At 40.1% G+C, this 21,681-nt stretch overlaps 3 protein-coding genes across 4 annotated transcripts; all 3 read left to right on the plus strand.

The window, feature by feature from the left end:
- Positions 1-1,743: 1,743 nt before the first annotated feature.
- LOC137907761 (phospholipase B1, membrane-associated-like) lies at positions 1,744-11,887 on the plus strand. Its single transcript, XM_068752117.1, has 42 exons — positions 1,744-1,804; positions 2,353-2,408; positions 2,538-2,601; positions 2,692-2,755; positions 2,877-2,911; positions 3,457-3,523; positions 3,614-3,662; positions 3,834-3,911; positions 3,988-4,047; positions 4,123-4,178; positions 4,336-4,408; positions 4,485-4,592; positions 4,733-4,786; positions 5,073-5,141; positions 5,279-5,353; positions 5,439-5,499; positions 5,576-5,634; positions 5,831-5,904; positions 5,996-6,039; positions 6,266-6,374; positions 6,484-6,535; positions 6,668-6,748; positions 7,087-7,152; positions 7,245-7,345; positions 7,442-7,523; positions 7,676-7,780; positions 7,865-7,960; positions 8,061-8,132; positions 8,218-8,295; positions 8,413-8,473; positions 8,557-8,615; positions 8,942-9,009; positions 9,087-9,130; positions 9,288-9,390; positions 9,487-9,538; positions 9,649-9,729; positions 10,420-10,485; positions 10,674-10,850; positions 10,993-11,097; positions 11,172-11,267; positions 11,399-11,473; positions 11,612-11,887. Exons 1-42 carry the CDS (start codon positions 1,744-1,746, stop codon positions 11,885-11,887), a joined length of 3,312 nt encoding a protein of 1,103 aa, XP_068608218.1.
- A 1,081-nt stretch (positions 11,888-12,968) lies between these two features.
- Positions 12,969-17,000, plus strand: LOC137907951 (serine/threonine-protein phosphatase PP1-beta catalytic subunit). Its single transcript, XM_068752314.1, has 8 exons — positions 12,969-13,020; positions 14,126-14,257; positions 14,610-14,840; positions 14,928-15,032; positions 15,117-15,188; positions 15,318-15,469; positions 15,941-16,075; positions 16,174-17,000. The coding sequence occupies exons 1-8, from the start codon at positions 12,969-12,971 to the stop codon at positions 16,276-16,278; spliced, it is 984 nt and encodes a 327-aa protein (XP_068608415.1). The 3' UTR covers positions 16,279-17,000.
- A 1,169-nt stretch (positions 17,001-18,169) lies between these two features.
- manea (mannosidase, endo-alpha) lies at positions 18,170-20,650 on the plus strand. 2 transcript variants are annotated; one of them, XM_068751875.1, is made up of 4 exons: positions 18,170-18,677; positions 19,267-19,376; positions 19,535-19,608; positions 19,767-20,650. In XM_068751875.1, exons 1-4 carry the CDS (start codon positions 18,170-18,172, stop codon positions 20,398-20,400), a joined length of 1,326 nt encoding a protein of 441 aa, XP_068607976.1. In that variant the 3' UTR covers positions 20,401-20,650. The 2 variants fall into 2 exon arrangements, with proteins under 2 accessions (XP_068607976.1, XP_068607977.1); XM_068751876.1 differs by having other exon boundaries at positions 19,862-20,057.
- The last annotated feature ends 1,031 nt before the right edge of the window (positions 20,651-21,681 follow it).

Genomic DNA, 21,681 nt, shown 5'->3' on the forward strand with positions numbered 1-21,681 from the left:
TGATCTAAGAAAAGCACCAAAGTGACTGAGAAAAACTGAAATACCACATATCGCATCATAAAGTGCAAACCTTTTCTGCTTCTTGGTTGAAAATCTGATAACTCTACCACATCAAGATAAGTCTCTTTGACTCCAAAGGTCATCTTATCTGCCAAGCCAATCTAAGGACGAACTCGTAAAAGCATGTCGGAGTCATACCATATCTCATCAGATCTCGAAAACTGAACCCTAAGTACTGGTTGTTAACATGAAATTACTGTGTATAAAACCTTGAACAAAAAAACATGCAAGAAGTGGAAGTCTGAAGAACATCAATGCTGACCGAGTGTTTTATTAAAGGACACTCGGTAATAAAGATTATAAGATAAGAGAAACATTAGAAAATTGACTACCAATGAAACAAATACAAAAGGTGTGTGTCAATTATGCCATATGTAAGTAGTTATTGTGCCATTGTGCCATGGTTAATTGCAGATCATTTAACTTATTATTTCACACCCATGTGCCTGCAATCTGCTTAAAGGAATGAAAAATTCAAGTCTGTTAATCTCTTCTGAACAAGAATCATATTTTTCAGAGATTTTTACTTATTTCAAACTTAATTCATGTTAAATGAATCAAGGTAAACGAGGGAAGTTGTATTTACAAAGTATGTCAACATCTCAATAGGACAGTTGTAGATCTATGGTTGTTTGAGCTTTAACGCCCAACTCTGGTTACTATCACTGAGACCAAAAAATCCACCCTGATCCTTGAAAAAGATGGAGGAGCTTTGCGAGATGTTATTATGACCAAATGTAAGTGAGAAAAAACCCTCTGTAGTAACATTTAGTGCAAACAATTTAGACCTTATACAGCTAATTACTGATATATAATGGTATTTGTTTTCTAGTTGGACCAACATTTGATAATTTGTCATTAAAATATGTTGTAAAACATGAGAATATTCTGTAGATTAATTTAAGTGTATGTGACGCAGCTACCCTTTTGAAAATGAAAATGCTCAGACAGAGAGAGTGATTTATCGTTTTGGTTGATGGACATCCAGTTAAACTGATAAGAGATATGAAGTGACTGGAAGTTAAAGAGGATTACTGTTTTATTCTTTCTCTTTATTCTGCAGCTACTACAATGAACGTAGGAGTCATTTTGACTGCTAGGACATTATTTGTATATAATTCGGATTATTGTTATCACGATCTAAGAAAAAATATGTGGAATAGGTAAAAAAAAAAAAACATCAGGCCACTAAATGAAGACTATAATGATTGAGTGTTTTATTTATTTAATTGACACAACATAACCTCTCTGCAAGGACGCATGCCAACTAGAACTGCAACAATTTTCTCTGTGGAACCCCCCCCCCCAAATGTATCCTGCTTTCAAAACAGGCTGGTGTCATCTTTAGACCTTAACAATGATAATTATTAACTATTATGAACATTCCAAAATGCTGTGAGGGCGGCCAGCGAGCTGAAGACACTCTGCTGTTGCGATGCTAATTTGTTTTGTTTATGGCTCACAATCACTCACAGTGAACACATGTAACCTGCACCTCCCATGTGCAGCTCCCACATAGAGAAAGTGATTTATCGTTTTGGTTGATGGACATCCAGTTAAACTGATAAGAGATATGACGTGACTGGAAGTTAAAGAGGATTACTGTTTTATTCTTTCTCCATCAGAAGTGGCATTCCGCTTCTTTACCCTCAGTGTGGAAGGCACTCAGTCTCTCACCGCAGCATGGCTAAAGCTGCAATCCTATTTCTGGCAGCCTTTCTTGCATCCTGCACCCAGTGTACAGGTAAGATACAGGACATTTCACAAATGTTCTAAACTGGCTTATTGCAATATAGCACAGTCATGTAAAGAGACCAAAATAACTCACAGTCTATTTTTTTTATTTGAAACTTTAACCCATTGTGTTTCTATTTTGCACAATATGTATAAAAGTTCTAACGACCTGTGTTAACAAGTGTGTTTTAAAAACAAATGTCTTTTTTATTTTTATGTTTTTGCTGATGTTAATATTATAAAGACAAAGAGAATGTTAACAACATCCCTGTTACCGGTAGTTATATATGCAGCACATGTCCACTCTGCACTAAAGGGTATGAAATGCAGTTATAACAGGAGTGAACCTCACAGATTTATTTTCCAATCAGGCACAGTCAATCATACCAGTAATATTGATCGTCGTCTTCATGCATCAACACTTTTGGATAATTATAAGTAACTTAAAGCAACATCTTTACAGAAAATATCCTGACTTGGTTTATTTATATTTCTAATATTAATCTTTAAAACAAATATTTGTCCTTTTTTCTGTTTTTGTTGTTTTGTTTTATTTAGACGGGGTCAACGCTGACGTACAAAAACATGACCCATCGACAGACACATCAGAAGAGGTACTGCAGACCCGTTATAACACCTTGATGATGACAACATGCATCCATGTGTTATAATATACTTTATATACTGTTATATATGCTGATACTATATCAAAGTCTGAGTTAAATTTTTTTCCCTTGTTGCAGGCAGGAAATTACATGTCAATACTCTGCTCACCAGTCCCAACCACCTTACCCCCGACCTCTTCTGGTATACTGCATGGCACGCGTGACATCAATAATCAAATTACTCTGTTTGCCAGTTCAAATGATCGACTTCTTCATTTCTCCTTTTCATCAGTTCACACTCTCAGACCTAGCGATATCTCAGCTGTGTCTGTCTTGGGATCCCTTCCCTCACACAGGTACAAAAAGAAACGTAGAATTTTTGTAATACTAAATTCACCGGGCAAATGCACACAAATGTAGAACACATTGAAACCATGTCGACCACCAGTCGCTCTAAACAATTGTCTTCATCATTAGGTTTGAAGTATCCCAAGTGGTCAGTAGAGTAGCTGGTAAGTATCGCTCACAGCCCATCCAGAAGGAACATAAACATTGCTGCATATTAGTGTTGGTTTGGGGCATAATATCAAATTTTCTATTATTTTTGTATCATTTCTTCCAGTATAATAAGTTTGCTTTTGTATTTTAATGCATCGGTACTGGTCTTTTGATTTTATTGTGTCCAGGACTCACAACATCACAACATGCCACTTATTAACTTGGAGTGGATAAAAGCAGACATTTTTCACACTATTTGGGACTCATCTGAAATATGTACCGGTAGTCAAAAGCATTTACAGTTTGAAGGGAGTTCAGTTGAAGGCCGTAGTTTGGCTGCCTTTATCTCTGAGGATAAGAAGACGTGTTATAAACTCAGGTTGTTGAACCTCATTTCACATAAAAGTAATCAAAACTGGCAACATAAAGCTTTTATTATTTTTCACAAGGGGATATTTACTGGATGTGGTAATGCAAAAATCAATTGTCTGGTTGTGTAATAATTACACATACTACGGTACATATTAAGTCAAGCCAATAATTTCTGTGTGATGATCAGAGTTGCTGTCCATGTTTAACCCTGAAGTTACCACTCAACATAATGATCAGACCACATTGCAGCCCAGGTAATGGACAGTCACAGACATAAATGTTGTAAAAAGATATTATTGCATGTACATGTCATTGAAATTCCTGTGTGTGTGTGTGTGTTTCAGAAATTTACTAGAGGAAGCTGAGGAACTGTATCTCTCTCTTTCACATCAGGTACACAATAATCCTCTCTGAGGAACGTTGCCACCCAACAGCCAGACAGAATATAAAACACACATTTTACCATAATTATTGATTTGAAGTTGGCTCATATGGGGTGTAAAAACATGCACATCAAAATAAACTCCATGTTTGCTCACTTCACCCTCTCATCCCTCTTTACAGAAAACAGACTGGAATCTCGTGCTGTTGTTTGTTCCGGCAGATTCTTTGTGTGCCTGTTCACCTGATGTAAGTTTTCCTGCTCCAACAAAATCATGTTTGTTTAAGCATCCATTAGAGACTCTAAAGGATGTTTTGACCATTTTGTCGACTACAGGCAGATGTTAAAGCGGCTGTGCGGGAGGTGGAATCAGCTCTGCAGTTCTTGCAGGAAAGGGTATTTACAGTTTTACAGCATAATGAGAGAATGATTTAAAGATAGGAATCTGAAATGCTGATTATATCTTTACAGTTGCGGTATACTTTAGTTCACGTTGCAGTTTGGAGCACAAATCACCATCCGGAAAAGTGAGTGTTTTGAATCAAGGTATTAGAAAGCTATAAATATCTTCTATCTATAATTATTGTTTACATATATAGTAAAGTATATATTAGAGCTTTGTGGTGTTGTGATACTCTTACCTAAAAAAAATACATGTGGCAGAAAGTTGTTTGCTTCATTAAGCAGGTGTGAGTGTATGAGAGATGAACGAATCAACCAGAGACTACATAAAGCAACTCTGCTGACAACGCTACAGGTAACAGCTAGTAGCTTGTGTATTGTAATCATCTCATATGATAGTATCTGGCAGCAAAAAACCTATTTGTTCTCAGGACTCTTTAAGTCGTGTCTTAGAAAATTCAACGTGGCACAGCCAACAGGAAGATTTTGCTGCAGTGCTGCAGTCTGTCCCACTTATCCTTCAGCAGATCTCAAACTCTGTAAGTAAAGAAAGACATCCTATTTTCAGATGTCGGCTTTAATCAGTAATCCTGTCGCTGTAAATTATATTATCTGCTTCCTGATAGTTATGCATGAAAACCCCCTGAAATGTCTATAACTGGAATGTGTTTCTTTGCAGGAGAATACATGGTATGACCCAAACCAAATAGCCATTCAGCTTTGGACAAACTTAGTAGGTTTTTATGAATGAAAGTAGAAATGCATGCAAATATAGATTTATGTGTTGCTGAAATTCTCTCAATCACAGTATATTTATTTCTCTGATAAGATTGGACAAAAGCTGCTCTTTGAATATGAACTTGATGAGTCTATCCTGTAAGCTCTCTCTCCAGGCTTGATCGTTCCAGGTTATTATGCTGACAGTAGAATTATGTCATTTGTGCTGATGCTGTGAGCTCATTGGTTCATCAGCGGGACGCCACTTGACTCTGAAATCTTATCGTATCTTCCCGCCCCAGCTTCAGCCATCGATAGGCCAGCCAGAGGCCACGGACAGCAGAGTCGCAACTATTCCTTGCCCTAGCCAGGTGAGGCAGGCTGTCCCATAATGCACTCTGATAAAGGCTTAATCCAGAGTGGAAGACTGATTCAAGACCTGAGGCAGTGATGTCAAAAGCTTCACAGACTTTCAACCTGATATCAAGGTCTTCATCTCTCTTCTCAGGAACGACCTTTCCTGCGAACACAAAGAAATTCTCCCACTGAAGGAGAGGAGGATTCCTCCATGCGAGTAGATCCAGTGAGCCTTTCCACTCATGCTCAGGACTCCAGGGTAATTTCAGGACATACAGCTCAACTTATTTGGATGTGCTGTGCATTTACAGGTTTTGGGTACTGCGATACAGTGCAAAGACAGAACTCCCTCTCCCACTACACCCACTTCAGGTAAAATGTCTATTTTTAACTCATTATATTGTGATAAAAGTCATGAAAATTAACTCAATAACTTCATTCTCTGTAGTACATGAACTCAGACCTGGAGACATCAAGGTGGTGGCAGCAGTTGGCGACTCTCTGACTGTGAGTGATTCCCTTTTCCCACCTCCTGTAGTCAAAATATATTTCTAAACCGGATCTAATCTACTGCACTCAGCAGATCTTCTCTTATGCTTTATAACCTTTCTTAAGGAGCAAGGACAAAAGGGTGATAGATAGAAGAAGAGGGCTTACACATTACTGTCCGCTGCATACATTTATAAACCTTTGTTTCCTGCAGGCAGGCAATGGTGTGGGTGCAGAGACAGACAACCTTCTATTAGTGATTAATGAGTACAGAGGGCTGTCATGGAGGTGAGATACGCGACAGTACACCTTTGTTACAATGATAGTTGTGTTGTGCCAGATGCATTCTAAACTAAGAATATCTCACTTCCATTTTTAGCATCGGTGGTGATGAAAATATTACCACTGTGACAACACTGCCAAGTATGTTTGTTTGTTTTTTACAGAATAAATAATAACTTCACTTAAAATTAAGGGGTTGCTAATCCCTGGCTGGTTGTATAAAAGTAGGCTTCTGTGTCCAGTCTGTAAATTGTTTAAAAATCTTAATTTAATGTAATGTATTTTTCCCAATAAAGATCATACTATTGGCATGTGTCTATGTGTTAAATGAAATCCTAATGATGGTTTCTCTCTTTGTGGTCTGCAGACATCCTCAGGGAGTTCAACCCCTCCTTGACAGGCTTCTCAGTGGGAGTAGGTAATAAGGACTCTCCTAAAGCTTTCCTCAATCAGGCTGTACCAGGAGCAAAGAGTGGGTTAGTCATATTACTTACCGTCTGAAGCTTGGTACAGTAAATATTAGCGGAACCTTGGCAAGAAGAGCAACACATATGGATATGACATCAAGTGTTTTCCTGTTTCCAGGGATATGGTACATCAGGTGCGCATCCTGGTGGACAAAATGAAAAGAGATTTGGTAAGACTGTGGTGAACTATCGTAGAATCATAGGCAAAGACTTGTGTTGTGGAAATACAAATGGAACGCAACGTAATGCCAGTTTCGTTTTCATGTTTAGCAAATAAAGATTTGCCTCGTTTCTCTCTGCAGCACATTAATTTCCACGACGACTGGAAAGTAATCACCATGTTTATCGGGGGAAATGACATATGTGACTTCTGCACAGACAGTGTGAGTGCTGACTTCAAATTGTGTTATTAAAATAAAGTTATGGCACGCTTCATTTCATATACTTGCCGAGCCTTTCTTGAATAGATGCAAAATCTGCTGATGACAAAAATTATGGTTGAAGATATATTATATACTGTATTTGTCATATTGAGAGCCATAAAAATTTATTAGATATTTGAAATCAACAATTAGGATTTTGTTACTTAATTTCTCAGTTCTTTCCTGAATTGGAATTGAAAAATCTGTATCTCAATATCCCATATTTAAATTGCAAAAATGTCCAAAAGCTTCTTAGACAATAAATAACCTCAAAAATAATAATAATAATTTTCCCACAGATTTTTTTCTCACCCAGGAATGTGGTTATTCGTGTCCAACAAGCTCTGGACATTCTCCATAGTGAGGTATGTTTCCATGAACCACCGTACAACCTCACTGCATGTGATCAAGTCATGATGTCAGGCAGCCTGCAAATCTTTTCTTCTGCATCATTCAGGTTCCTCGTGCCATTGTCAATCTGGTAGAGATGATAAACATTGTGCCACTGCGTGATCTGCACATTGACAAAAGTCTGGGCTGCCCCACCTGGCTTGTACGGTCAGAAATACTTCGTTGTTTCAAGATCGATTTAAAAATTAAAAAAAAGGAACCAATCAAGTCATTATTTTCTTTTTTTTTCTTTTCATGGTTCAGTTTGATCTGCCCCTGCATGCTGAAACCTAGAGAGGGGTCCACTGAACTCCAGAAGGTCAATGACTACAATAAGGCCTATCAGGTACAGTAAGTATTTTATGACTTTGTGCTGCAAGACTAATCATAAATTTTGTTTGGAAGTGTATTTATCCCGGTTGCCTTAACTTGGCTCAAATGCTCAAGTCAAACAGTTGATTTCTTCTGTCTTTAAAATGCCACTGCCTGAATGTCCAGCATGCAATGCGAGCGCTGGTTGACTCTGGGCGCTATGAGACGCATGACAACTTCACCGTGGTACTGCAGCCCTTCCTGAGGGAGATTTACCTTCCCAGATTAGATGTAAGAGCTGACCCATCGGCATTAAATGGTGACTTCATTTATTCAACTTTTCTATTAACATGGTTTGATTCCCTTTCTCCCCAGGATGGCCGACCTGATCGCTCATTCTTTTCACCTGACTGTTTTCATCTGAGCCAGAAAGCTCACACTCTCATGGCTCGTGCTCTTTGGAACAACATGGTATAGATTTGGTTTATTTACATTTATATTTTATTTATTTAATCACATTATTTTTAGTTTGTTTTACTTGCAATGACCTAAAATAAGCGACATTCTCTAGTTAGAGCCAGTGGGTAACAAGACTTTTACTCAAGACTTTGAAGCTGGAATTGATTTGAAGTGTCCCCCTGAGGTAAAGTTCTCCACTGGTTTAAATTAGAAGTTGTTCCTTTTGTAATTTCTTTACATTAACATGTTTTTTTCTTTTACTTTATTAGTCCTACCCCTTTTTTAGGACTGCTGTCAACAGCAACTACACCTTTCCAGGCCCTCCGCCCACATCTGCACCTGTTAACGTAGGTTTTTAGTTCTTTCATACAGAACACAACTCCAGAATGACAAGTCATGGTATTCATGTGAGGCTGAATCATGGATTGGGAATGCTTAAAATAAATGTCACTTTCATTCTTTAGAATTGGGGCAGTGACTTTTCTTGTATTAACACAGCTCCATCCAACACTGTGCCCAATTCAGGTTTGTATTGTTTAGTTTATGTTTAGTTTACTTTATAATAGGAAAGTTGAACGTAAAATATGTTCATGTTGTTCATTTTTCAGTTCACAGGTTGCGACCAGCTGACATAAAAGTTGTGGGTGCTCTCGGAGACTCTTTAACGGTAAGTCTGCACAGGTACCATTTAATATTATTTAAAACTCTCTCTATTTACTCTTGATTCTTTGTAAAGCGCTTTTCTGGGAGGGGGGGGGGTTCTGTTCGATACTTTATCTGGATTCTTGCCACCAAGAGATTACAAAATTTGGAAATTCCTTTATTATGTTGTGATTATTACTTTAAAAATAGGTCAAGTAATTCTTTTTTTTACATGTGCATAGGTCACTTTTTACTTAGATACCAAAACAAGCTTAGAGATTATGAATTTAAACAAAGAGAAAGAACAAGAGAGAAAAAGTTTGTTGTCAAAGCATTTTCCTCTGCATTTAGACTGGCTTTGGAGCAAAAGCAAGGAATCTGCTGCAGCTAAGAACAGAGTACAGGGGCGTATCATGGAGGTCAGTCTCCTCTTTCATTTTCATCTTCGTCTTCCTATTATTATCGGTACTCTTATTATTTATTTTTCATTAATCAGCATTGGAGGAGACAAAACTCTTGAGACTGTCACGACATTACCAAGTAAGTTCCAAGCTTTCACCAGCCTGTGGTTTTTTTTACACATCAAAAGCACTAGATGGCAGAGTTGGACCTTAAAAGATCTAGTACTGTACAGTACTTTGTGCAGTAATTCCCCCCCCCCCCCCCAAAACTACCCCTTTGTTTGCTTTTGCTTTAGATATTCTCAAGATGTTCAACCCTAAAATCAAAGGAATGTCAACAGGTCAGGGAAAATTGGGACGGATTGGCTTCAACATGGGTGTATCTGGAGCTAAAATATCGTGAGCTCTGAGTTTTGTCTTAGATGTTTGACTTTTGCGTATCTTCAGCTTCATTTAAAGCATTTTGTGAACTCAGGAAAATCTCATTTCATATAGTGGAATCCCAGGCCAGGTCCGATGCCTCATTGATACCATGAAAAATGACTCTGTGAGTTTAATACCTGGTGGTACTGTATACTAATCCATGTGCAAATTATAAAATCTTAATGTGCCAAAAATAATCACTGATCCATTTCTTTTTCGTTTCCATTCGTTTAGAAGGTAGATTTTGAAAATGATTGGAAGCTGGTGACCCTCTTCATCGGAGGCAATGACTTGTGTCAGTACTGTAATGACCGTGTGAGTAGCTGTGTGACGACCCAACTGATCAAATAACTCCACTACCTTCCTACTATAACAAAGTGGCCAAACATTGCCGTAATGTGTGACGCTCTGTGTATAGAGCCGCCTTATGATATCACTCCCCGCACAGGCCGCTCACAGGAGCAGAATAATCAAGCTTTGTGACCCTCCCCTGATTGTTTCATTGTGTCAGAGTAAGATCACAGCAGACATGCTTCTTTTTCAATAAGCACATCCTACCACTCTCTCCCCTCCATCCATCTAACCGTATTAGACAAGCTCACAAGGCACAGCAACGGGCCTTGTTCTCAAAGATGCACAACCAACACAGATCAACCCCCGTCTCTTGCTCCTCTTTTTCCTCTCACATGTTGCAACATTTTCACAACATTTAGTCATTTTGCAACATTTAGTCTCTTTTTCAATACATGCGCTTTGAAGCAAAATGTCAAAGTACACCATCAATTTAAGATGAGATGTGAGACAGCGGTAGTAGTCTAGGGTTAGGATTAGCGTGCTTTTTAGCACCAGTCCTGGCCAGATTCGTTGATATGTACATTAATTACCGACAACAGAGAGCTGAAGAGAAAGAAATGGCACAAGGATACATGTTACACTATGAATGAATGAACGGCCATGTATGTACATGTGTGTAATCTTATTATTCGTGTGGTCTCAAAATTACAGGCTTCTCTGTCACCACAGAACTATAGCCATCACATGATGACAGGCTTGGATATACTCTACAAAGAGGTAATATAATGGAAAACACTTCATCATTCTGAAAATATGATAATGTGGAGTAAATAAAATTTAAATAATGTATTTGTTTCCTTTCCCTCATCGAATGTTTTGCTTCTTCTCTTCCCTAAATTATACAAGTGAATAATTCTTCAGCCAATTTGTTTGAACATTTTGTTAAAATACATTTCTGTCCATAGGTTCCCAGGACGATTGTCAATGTCATGGACATCCTGGAAATTGAAGGCCTTCGCAGGATTAAGAGGGACAGCCTGGGGTGCAGTCTGCTACCAAAGTTTGTCTGCCCGTGCTTCTTGTTACCAGGAGACGATTCCCCAGAGCTGGCGGAAGTGAAACGGATCAATCGGGAACTACAGGTTAGTACGCCAGGAAGTATTGTAATTCATTCATTCATATTTTAAGTTATATATGCTTCCATATTTAAACATGAAAATATATTAATATAAAGATACTGTTAACTACCAGTGTTTGCGAGACCTGATCAGATTTCTCTTTCAGATTGAGACAGAGAGATTGGTGGATGGCGGACGCTATGACAACCGAGAGGACTTTGCTGTGGTGGCACAGCCCTTTTTTAAGAACACTGTTGTTCCTTTGGATGCTGTAAGTCATTGTCGTATCCCGACCCTCTAGTGGCCTCTTCACATGCAAGCAATTAAGTGACATTTATCTTCCAGGATAGCAGACCTGATCCTACCTACTTCTCTGAGGACTGTTTCCACTTCAGCGAACGGGCACATGCATACATGGCTGCAGCACTGTGGAATAATATGGTGAGTACGGCAAAAAAAACAGTAAAAGGGCAAATGCTTTAATAAGGGAAGCATTTTTCACATCTGTGCAATTTAGTCACATAAAAAACAAAGATGTTCTGTTTGGTTTCTCTTCTATTTTCATATTCTAGTTGGAACCGGTGGGTAAAAAACAGACGTACAACAATTTTACAAATAACAGAAATAACATCCGGTGTCCCACTGAGGTAAGAAAGCTGCCAATTAAATTTATTTTCTCAAATCCTATGAATGATCCAGTTCTAATCTGTCTTGGCAAAATTGCACGAATGGCTTATGAAAGTAAATGTGACTAAGAAGGAGCCCTTCACTCTTGTGTATTGCAGGAGCATCCTTACATCTTCACAAAAGTGAACAGCTTGCCCATTTCGCCTACCAGCACCACAGCACCCAAAACAGACAGCACTGCTTCGGCACACAGCACAGCCTTGCCTCTTCAGTCTGATTGCACACATCGTGTGGCGGTGTGGCTCGCTGCTGTGCTGGCGGTCGTGGGTCTTGTGATAGGTTGCGGTGTTACCTGGCTCCTCCTTTTCTGCAGACGCAGGAGAAGCAAGAAATATATGACGTCTACTGTGGAGATGAAGACTGTGTTTTTTTAGTGCTACTTGTAGTATTTCTGTAGTGGATTATTCAAGGGATGATTTATGAAATGGTGGGAGAAAGCATCTTGTTTGTGGCGATGATCAGGAGGTTTTTCAAAAATAACGCAGAACAAGGAATCCCTGTTTCATTCAAATAGAAAAATCGACTATTGTACTTAAACCACAGTAAATACTACTAGGGGTTGGGGTGGAAAAGCTAGTCTTAGACAACTGAATGACACCCCATCAGAAGTGCTGCATTCAAAACACATTGAATTGAAAGCTTCCACAAACTTAAAGGTTTTTTAATTGAAGCTATTTAACACCATTTATTAAAATTCAAAAACATTGCAATATGTGTGCAATTAAGTCTTAATGAATGCCACTTTACAGCTTTCATATATTCAATTTTATGACATGTTAAATATCTTCTTGGATTTAGTCATTTTCAACAGCTTTTCAAATGAATGTGTTGGTGTAAGACATTGGAGTTTTTTGGTACTTGAATTCAGTTCAGATGTAGCTCCGTTGTCTGGGTGTAACGACAGTGCTCTCTTTTCCACTGTGTACCTATGTTCAAATTGTATGCTGGTAAATATTTTGAAAGAAAATGTAAATTAGTAATTATTTCTCTTGCATGTCTGTATTGAAAATTGATTGTAACAAAAATTGTTTTGTTATTTTGGAATAAATAACTTGTCATAATTTATAAAGTAGTGCGACTACTCAAGAGTCATGCGGACAACCATACAGCTATCAACATATATGGTAATGAATATTTTAACACAAAAAATGCGTCCGTATAGCCCCATATTGTAAATAACAATGATTTCAAATTTCACATTACTGACCATTGGAATGTATTAATTTCCCAACACTGCAAGTAGAAACACTATTTTATAGTTTAAATACAATGAAGCGCATGTTGGATGTAATTCATTTTGATAAGCACAGTATGTTTATTCTCCTTAAGTCACATTTTTAACTCTATAATAATATGCACCTCCCATAACTTCAATTACAACTGTTAGCAACAGCGGCTCCTAGCGTTTGTAGGAGGAAGCGAACCTTCCGCCCCCAATACATCATCAGTTTGAAGATGGCGGAGGGTGAATTGAACGTAGATAGTCTCATCTCTCGGCTTCTGGAAGGTAATTGATTTCTGTCCAGTCTCTGATTTTATACAGAGCTATCCGTTTATGTGCACCGAGCCTAGCGTACCATTTTTTCTTTAACTAACGCGAATGTGAATGTGAAAGGGAATGTGTTAGCATGTAAGGGCTAACGTTAGCCACTAATAGCGGCGCATTCCCGGCTAGGTTAGCTAACGTTACCGTTAGCTTGACGTGTTTATAAACAGCGTCAGCGGAGAACGCCTACCATTTTTTCAGATATCGCAGTGACTCCAGTAGAGACATTTTATTGAGTAGTGTCGCTGAATTGATCATTTTATTAACTTTTTGTCTGTTTTATTTAGACGGCGTCAAGTCATTGCGATATCGTGACAGGTGTGGTGTAACCTGGTCGAATAACACGACAACAGGGATGATAAAAGTTAATAACATAATGTGGCTAACCCTTTAAAATCAAACAAGAAAAAGCTCAAATAGCTCAGCACAACATATAACAGGAGTGTTGTATTCCCCTCCCAAATATAGTGGCATGCTCTGGACATTGTGATGTCTTGGGCCAGAAGAGAGAGGATTTAGGACCAAAGACTATATAAAGTCACACACACACACACACACACACCATGATTTGGTCTCTGATTAATTGCTTCATTTCAGCCTTTGCCCCTTAATGCTCTTAATCTGTTTTTAATAACGCGGCGTGATGCTGACGTGCGGTCGGTTGCCATTATAGCATAAAATGTACATTTCAGCCCGATATCTTTTTGCATTTGAATTTCCACCATTCTTTACCCTTCAGCTCGTGAAGCTTTTTGTGCCCCTTTTCATCTCGTGAGATGAATCTTCAGTCAGAACTGTGGCAGACTGCCGCAAAGCTCCTTTAGTCAGCGATGCGACCGGCGCTGGAGATGTGTGCAGGGCTGTGAGCTAAAATACAAGCTTTACTTCCACAGCTCATCAGATAGTGAAAATGCCTTGCCATTCTAATGTGTGTGTTCCTCCCTCCTAGAAGCATATGTCTAATGCTGATCAGCTTCATGGTGTGAGGCAGAGAGGGGGAGGGGGGTCAGTGCTGCAGCTATTTCTCTCCTGACAGTCACTGATAAAACTTTTCTCTCTACACCAGTCCGAGGATGCCGCCCGGGGAAGATCGTCCAGATGACAGAGGCCGAGGTTCGAGGCCTCTGCATCAAGTCCAGGGAGATCTTCCTCAGCCAGCCCATCCTGCTGGAGCTCGAAGCGCCCCTGAAGATCTGTGGTCGGTTTTGTTCATGTCTCTCATTGTTCAAGCAGTCTCACCCCCATATCTTGTTTGTTTTTTCTCTTCGGTAGCCCGAATCATAAAACAGACATTTATTTTCAAAGCACAAAGACAGTTCATCTTCATGCCAGTTGCCTCCCGCGTACATTTACTTTAAGATTGTTGTCATAATACTGGAAAAAAACTCGGGTGGCATCATTTGTATTTTAATTCTTCAAATCAGATCTGTGGGTCTGGATTGTCACCGTGTAAAGAGTTACTTGACGCTGAAACTCACTGTATTTCTGGAAGTATTTTATGTTACGCAACACGTCCGTATCACGATGCACCTTGTTGAATTGTTTTTTAGGTGATATTCATGGGCAGTACACAGATCTCCTGAGGCTGTTTGAGTACGGCGGCTTCCCTCCAGAGGCTAACTACCTGTTCCTGGGCGACTATGTGGACAGAGGAAAACAGTCCCTTGAAACCATCTGCCTCCTGCTGGCCTACAAGATCAAATACCCAGAGAACTTTTTCCTGCTCAGGGGCAACCACGAGTGTGCTTCCATCAACCGTATCTACGGGTTCTACGACGAGTGTTAGTGGAAATGAAGTCATTCTTCTCACATGCGCGCACGAACGGGTCTGAAGCGCTAAGCACCGGTGTGTTCGATTGTTTCATCAGGCAAGCGCAGGTTCAACATTAAGCTGTGGAAAACCTTCACCGACTGTTTTAACTGCCTCCCCATCGCTGCTATTATTGATGAGAAGATCTTCTGCTGCCACGGGGGTAGGAAAACAGTTGGCACATATGTCTCTGGAACTTTGAGAGAGAAAAATAAAGTGTTGCAACTCCAATCAAACTCTATTTTAGGGCTGTCACCTGATTTGCAGTCAATGGAGCAGATCCGCAGGATCATGAGGCCAACGGATGTCCCAGATACAGGTACTATATGTCTTCATGTGCGTAATGTGTCCCCCCCTCCCCCTCCCCATAGCTGCCTTTTTACATGGTTCTTTCATCAGCCGTTTCCTGACTTTTGTCTCCATGTCATTATCTGTGTGTGTCTTTCAGGCCTGCTGTGTGACCTGCTGTGGTCAGACCCAGATAAGGATGTCCAAGGCTGGGGAGAGAATGACCGTGGTGTCTCCTTCACTTTCGGAGCTGATGTGGTCAGCAAGTTCCTAAATCGCCATGACCTGGACCTCATATGCAGAGCCCACCAGGTAAACATGAAAGGAATTAACACAAAGCCTGATATATACTGTGTATATATATATATATACATGTTTTTCTTTTGTTCAGTAAAGCCCACAATATCCTGCTCCTGTGATTTTCTTTTTTTTTTTTGCGTCCTGCATAATTTGTTGTAATTTCATTCAGCACTCAAGCATCATATTTGTTTTTGCTTAAATAAAAAAAAGTAAAGAATTAGAATGAATTATGCTAATGTGTAGAACAATAAAAACACCGTTTGCATTTTAGATGGGATGGAAATGCATACCTTTCCTGTTGGTATCCCGTATGAGTTACCGCATTATACCGTTGATCTATCTTCGCTCAGCTTTGGTCTATTGATCGAGCCTTAGGTGGATTTGTGCTCTTAGCGTTGATAGCAATGTTCGATTTGGAAACTCGCTGGAGATCTGTCTCTTGGTATTGATCGCTGTCGAATGATGTCATGCGCATTCAAACAGGTTGTGGAGGATGGTTATGAGTTCTTTGCCAAACGCCAACTGGTCACCCTTTTCTCTGCTCCAAACTACTGCGGGGAGTTTGACAATGCAGGAGGCATGATGAGTGTTGACGAATCGCTCATGTGCTCCTTCCAGGTAGTGTAAAAGCGGCACAGAAATATTAATGCTGACTACAAATGATATTTGACTGATATGTACCTTCTCTCAATGTGATTGTTCACTTTTTTTTTAAGATCCTAAAACCCTCGGAGAAGAAGGCCAAGTACCAGTATGGCGGTGTAAATTCTGGTCGGCCTGTCACTCCACCCCGCACCGCCCAGGCCCCCAAGAAGAGATGAACGTGCAGCCTTGTCTCTACTCCCTCCTCCTCATTTTGTCCATCCCTGGGCTGCAACCAGCCCCTGTAACCCCATCTTTATAACGAAGATACAGGGCTTATCTAATTGCTTTATCGTTTCTCCTCTTTCTTCCCGACCCAACGAATCCCTCCCCAACTCCACTGACTGACCTTTTCTTAATGTGTATGTGTACATAAACTTGCTGTGACCAATCTGTTTTATTTTTTGCCTGTTTGTTGGTATTTTTGATATCATTACGAAATCGTCTTTTTGTGCTTTTACTTTTACCATTTGAGTTTTTCCTGAGGCACTGTGTTGTGAAAGTATTCTCTGTGTAGAGGGGCAATGTGAGTTTGAAAGACAAAATATTGTTCAGTTTCACAAAACAAATGTAATATTACTTTTTTTTTTTCTTGATCTAATAAAAAAACTGGTAAGGCAGAGGCTTCTGTGCAAAGCAAAAATCCTTGGAGACAAATAGAGGGAGCACTTTTATGTTCCAGTTTAACCGTTGAAGCTTTGTTGCATGTGCAGCAAACTCGTGGTTGCACATGTTTGTATGTAACTATTGGAAAAATGAGTAGCAAAGCAAACGAAGACACCAGTGAGAGAACTGCCGTGAGTTGTGTGCTTTGGACACGCTCCTCCAAGATGCGGTGACCTTGAGCTTCTTCTTCAGTGTTCCTCCATCACCAACACAATAAAATGGTACTTCTCTTACAGACCAGGTATTGATATTTTCCTGAGTCTATTTATCCTTTGTTCTCATTGACATCATTTCCCCGCATTGTCTTGTATTTATTTTGAGACCGAAGTCAAGTCTTGCAAGGCCAATATCTTGAATGTAAACATACTGAAAAATATATACAAATGAAAAGTGTTGATAAAGTAGTCATTTCTCGTGTTTTCTTCGTCTCTTCCGTAGAAGTAGGCGAAGAAAACAATTCTTCTTCGTCTTTTTCTCAGAAGTAGACGAAGAAGAAAACAATTCTTCTTCGTCTCTTTCCCAGAAGTAGACGAAGAAAACAATTCTTCTTCGTCTTCTTTTGCGGTCGTATTCTTCGTCTTTTCTTCGTCTCTTTAGTAGAAGCAGACGAAGAAGCGTGATGACGCAACCAGCATGGCGACAGGGATTGCTTTGCGCTCGTCTTCTTATGAGTTATGGAATATTTCATAGTGTTAAAATGTAGTTTCAGTATATTACATTTCCCGACGCTGCTGCAGAATATGTCTGGGGAAAATAGGCTAGATTGATTGTAGCATCATGGAATCGAGAGGAGGTAAATAAATGGCGTTACTGTTAGCTTGGCTAGAGTTAGCATTGCTGATGACAGATCCATTGGATTAAATTACCGGTAGATAGATTTTCAGTAGATTAATTTATTAACACTTTTCAAATCAATAGAACACATTTTTATTGTATATGTAAATATTATCTGCTTTGGTTTGTCTCAATTGTAGTTTTATCTGTTCAGGCAAAATGAGAGGACGACAATACAAGAACACATTCACATTCCGTTCTCCTTATCACAAGTTGCACCCCCAGTCTAGTTCACATCCAAGTCATAAAAATACCACACATTGGCTGCATGTTCGAGTTGATTATAATAAAAAAGATCACATATAAGATACTAGAGAACATGACGAACGAGATTTTGTGTTAGTGTTTGGTTTGCATTGTTGCACACATGACCTAAATAAATGACTGAATGATCAATCAAATGATTAGCTGATCAATGAAGAAAATAACAGGCAGATGCAACCCCTTAAGGTGTTTGTGATACACTCTTGTATCCTTTGTTTCCTCAGATCCTGACTCATCACGCCAAGCGACAGTCCTCCACTGCTGTTTCAACAATGAGCCGAGTGTGTCGTAAGCGCTGACTGAAGAATGGCAAGGTTTAGGCGCAAGTCGTGCGTCCCATTAATTGCATTGGTGATGCTTGTGCTCATAATGACTGTGGTACTGAAGGTGCTGATACCGGAGGACTCTCCGTTCGGTGGCCCTTTTGGTGTGGAGCCGTTCACGGAAAGAAAAAATACGATCCAGGGTGAAAACAAAAATAAACCGGACCAGATCCAAATGAATTCTTCTTCCGAGTCCCACGAAGATGCTGAACTGGCAGCTATCCTGAGGAGGTTCCCTCCTCCAAATTACCGTCTTCATGCCTTCTACTACTCGTGGTATGGGAACCCCAAGTTTGATGGAGAATACATCCACTGGAGCCATCCGCAACTACCGCACTGGGACATTAAGGTGGCCCAGGGGTATCCACAGGGGAAGCACAGCCCACCTGAGGACATTGGCTCCAACTTCTATCCATTTTTAGGGACCTACAGTTCCAGGGATCCTGTGGTTATAGCGGGCCACATGCAGCAGCTGCGTGCAGCAGCAATTGGTAGGACAGAGATGTGTTTAACTGTGTTTGTTAGCAATGCAACTCACAAAGTTCATGAAACTCAGGAAATGTCCTAAATAGGTCTCGGAATAAGTGATTCGATTTTGGAGGCGATTCGGTTCACCATCCAGATCCAGGAATCTTTTAAAGGATTCTCTATCGTTGCGAGATAAGGCTGTTCAACATACGTGCATGTAACGCCCCAATAAATGGTCCAGATGCTTCGTAAAAAATCAAATTCAATACAGGAGAAGTTCCCGGCAGGGTCTATAAGATATCAAAGATTGATCTGGTGGTTGGCGGTTCGATTCCCGGCTCCGGCACACGTGTCCATTGTTGTAGTGTAGTGCAAAAATGTCAGTGGTGGTCAGGAGGGCCGATTGGCAGCCTTGCTCCTGTCAGTCTGCCCCAGAGCAGCTGTGGCTACAACAGTAGCTTCACCACCACCAAGTCGGCAGTGAATGAATAATGCACAACGTAACATGCGCCTTGAAAAGCGCTGTATAAAACCAACGCATTATTATTTTTATTAATAGTTAGTGTTACTCAATTCAGTTCAGGGTTCATGCTTGCAAATATTTTCTCCCAGGTGTGATAGCTGTTTCCTGGTACCCTCCTCATATGAGTGATGACAACGGTGAACCACAGGAAGACCTCGTACATCTGCTTCTGGAAATGGCGCATAAATACAATATTAAGGTCAGTGGAAACGTACAAATGCGTTTCCTATCTTTTGCCGTTGGCTTGCAAGCCGCTGATTTGACAGAGTTGCTGTGAGATGTTAGTGTTGGTATGATTATTTACCATTGAATGAATTGTTGTCTTATTGTTTTGTTTATTGTCATTTTGTCATACAGGTAGCATTCCACATTGAACCGTTCAAAGGAAGAGACGTCAACATGTATTCTAATGTAAAATACATAATTGATAAGTGAGTCGTTCTGTGTCTCCTTGGCAACATGATTCTACTCTCCCTCTAAGGACCACTGTCTTATGATTCCACATAATTATCAAGTTTACACTCATCTGCCCTGCTGTTCCTGCTCCATTTTAATTATGTGTCTTATTTCTCTCGTCGTTCTACCTCAGATACGGAGAGCACCCTGCTTTCTTCAAGTACCGGACAAACAATGGCAAGCTTCTTCCTCTCTTTTATGTGTATGACTCTTATCTCCTGAACTCAGATCAGTGGAGCAAGCTTCTGAAGCACACACACAGCGAGAGCATCAGGGATACCCCATATGACGCTCTCTTCATCGCTCTGCTGGTTGAGGAGAAACATAAGAGGGACATCCTGACTTCTGGTTTTGATGGCGTCTACACCTACTTTGCTACCAATGGATTTTCCTATGGGTCCACTCAGCGGAACTGGGACTCTATTAAAGCTTTTTGTGAAAATAACGATTTGTTATTCATACCGAGTGTTGGCCCAGGTTATATTGACACAAGCATTCGGCCCTGGAATTTCCAAAACACTCGAAACCGCATTGGTGGCAAATACTATGAAAACTCGCTGAGTGCAGCACTACGAGCAAGGCCTGATTTGATCTCTATAACATCATTTAATGAATGGCACGAAGGAACACAGATTGAAATGGCTATTCCTAAAACAGGCCAGACTGTGTATTTGGACTACCTTCCAAATAAACCCGCGGTCTATCTGGAGATAACTCGGAAATGGGCTGTGATATTTGATACTGAACGACAAAAGTGGAAGGAGTGATCTGATTTAACGCGTGCCTCCGTAGTTGCACGGCCTCAGACTACACTGATCCCGACTGGAGACGAGACGATTGCGTTGTCTCCTATTCAAGAACATGAATGAATGAACACATACTATGTAATCTGACTCATTTAGCCTGTACCTGAATATTTTTGCATGTAACTCAACTCTGTGATTGTAAAGTAAAAAACGTCTGCCGCTTGATTTGAAAATAGTTTCTATAACATCGAGGGCCGTTTCCTCACAGCAAGACAGAAACCTCTACAATAAGTCAGATGGGGTAATTATCCACCATCTGATTGGTTAAGGACAAAACATTTAAAGCACTGCCTTAAATTTCAAACCAAACACTCCACAGCCCTTCACAACCCTATATTCATTCCAGTACTCAGTAAGGTTGCGTTTCTTGTACTCCTTATGTCGGCGCAGGTGATCACAAGCTAAGCATGTACGCAATGTCCAGAGATTGCAATTAGAATAGGATAGAATAGAAAGCCTTTATTGTAATGGCATAGTAGCTACACAATGAGATTAGGAGTGCAGCTCCGTTTGGTGTCTAAAACAACATAAAATACAAATGATAGCAGAACATTCAAGTACTTGCAGGATAATTTAACCAGTATAACTGGCCGAGAACCACTGGCACTGTTCCCACAGAGAGTGGGTTGTAGAGTTTTTCAGTGATATAGTCTTTGTGGATGGAGTTCTCAAAAGACAGGTAGAACTTGCAGCTGGTCATAATGACAATGTCTGGAAATAGTTACTGAACAGTTTTCCCATAGAGATTAACTTTAATATGTTTGCGCAGTTCATTGTAGTACGCCACCCGCACAAGGTCTTCTCTCCAGTTGCTCACAATCCAGCAGACCAGCTTGTCTTTTCTGGTTAGGACAAAATCCTGCTCGCCATCCAATGCTTGAATTGACCCATAAGGTATTTTAATATCAGCATCACGGCAGTAATTGAGAGTGAGATTGAACAGATTCTCAATTCCAGGTACTTTTGAGGCGTGTGAGGGTGATTCAAAATCCATCCATATCCATGGACAAACAAAAAGTGACAAATACACAATGTTCTGAGGAGAAAGTGCAGTGGATTTTTGTGGTGGGGAGGTCGGTGGGCAGTTGTGTGTATGTGAGTGGGGAGTCCAGGTTGTATGTTCCATGTTTTACTCGGGTGTGCACAGCCCTCTACGGGGGAAAGCAGGACATAAAACGAATAAAATATAATAGGCTCTATCCTCTCCCATGATTGAAATGCAGTCCATTTGTGGAAAGACAG

Source organism: Brachionichthys hirsutus, chromosome 18 (assembly GCF_040956055.1).
Source record: "Brachionichthys hirsutus isolate HB-005 chromosome 18, CSIRO-AGI_Bhir_v1, whole genome shotgun sequence".
In the NCBI taxonomy this organism is placed as follows: Eukaryota; Metazoa; Chordata; class Actinopteri; order Lophiiformes; family Brachionichthyidae; genus Brachionichthys; species Brachionichthys hirsutus.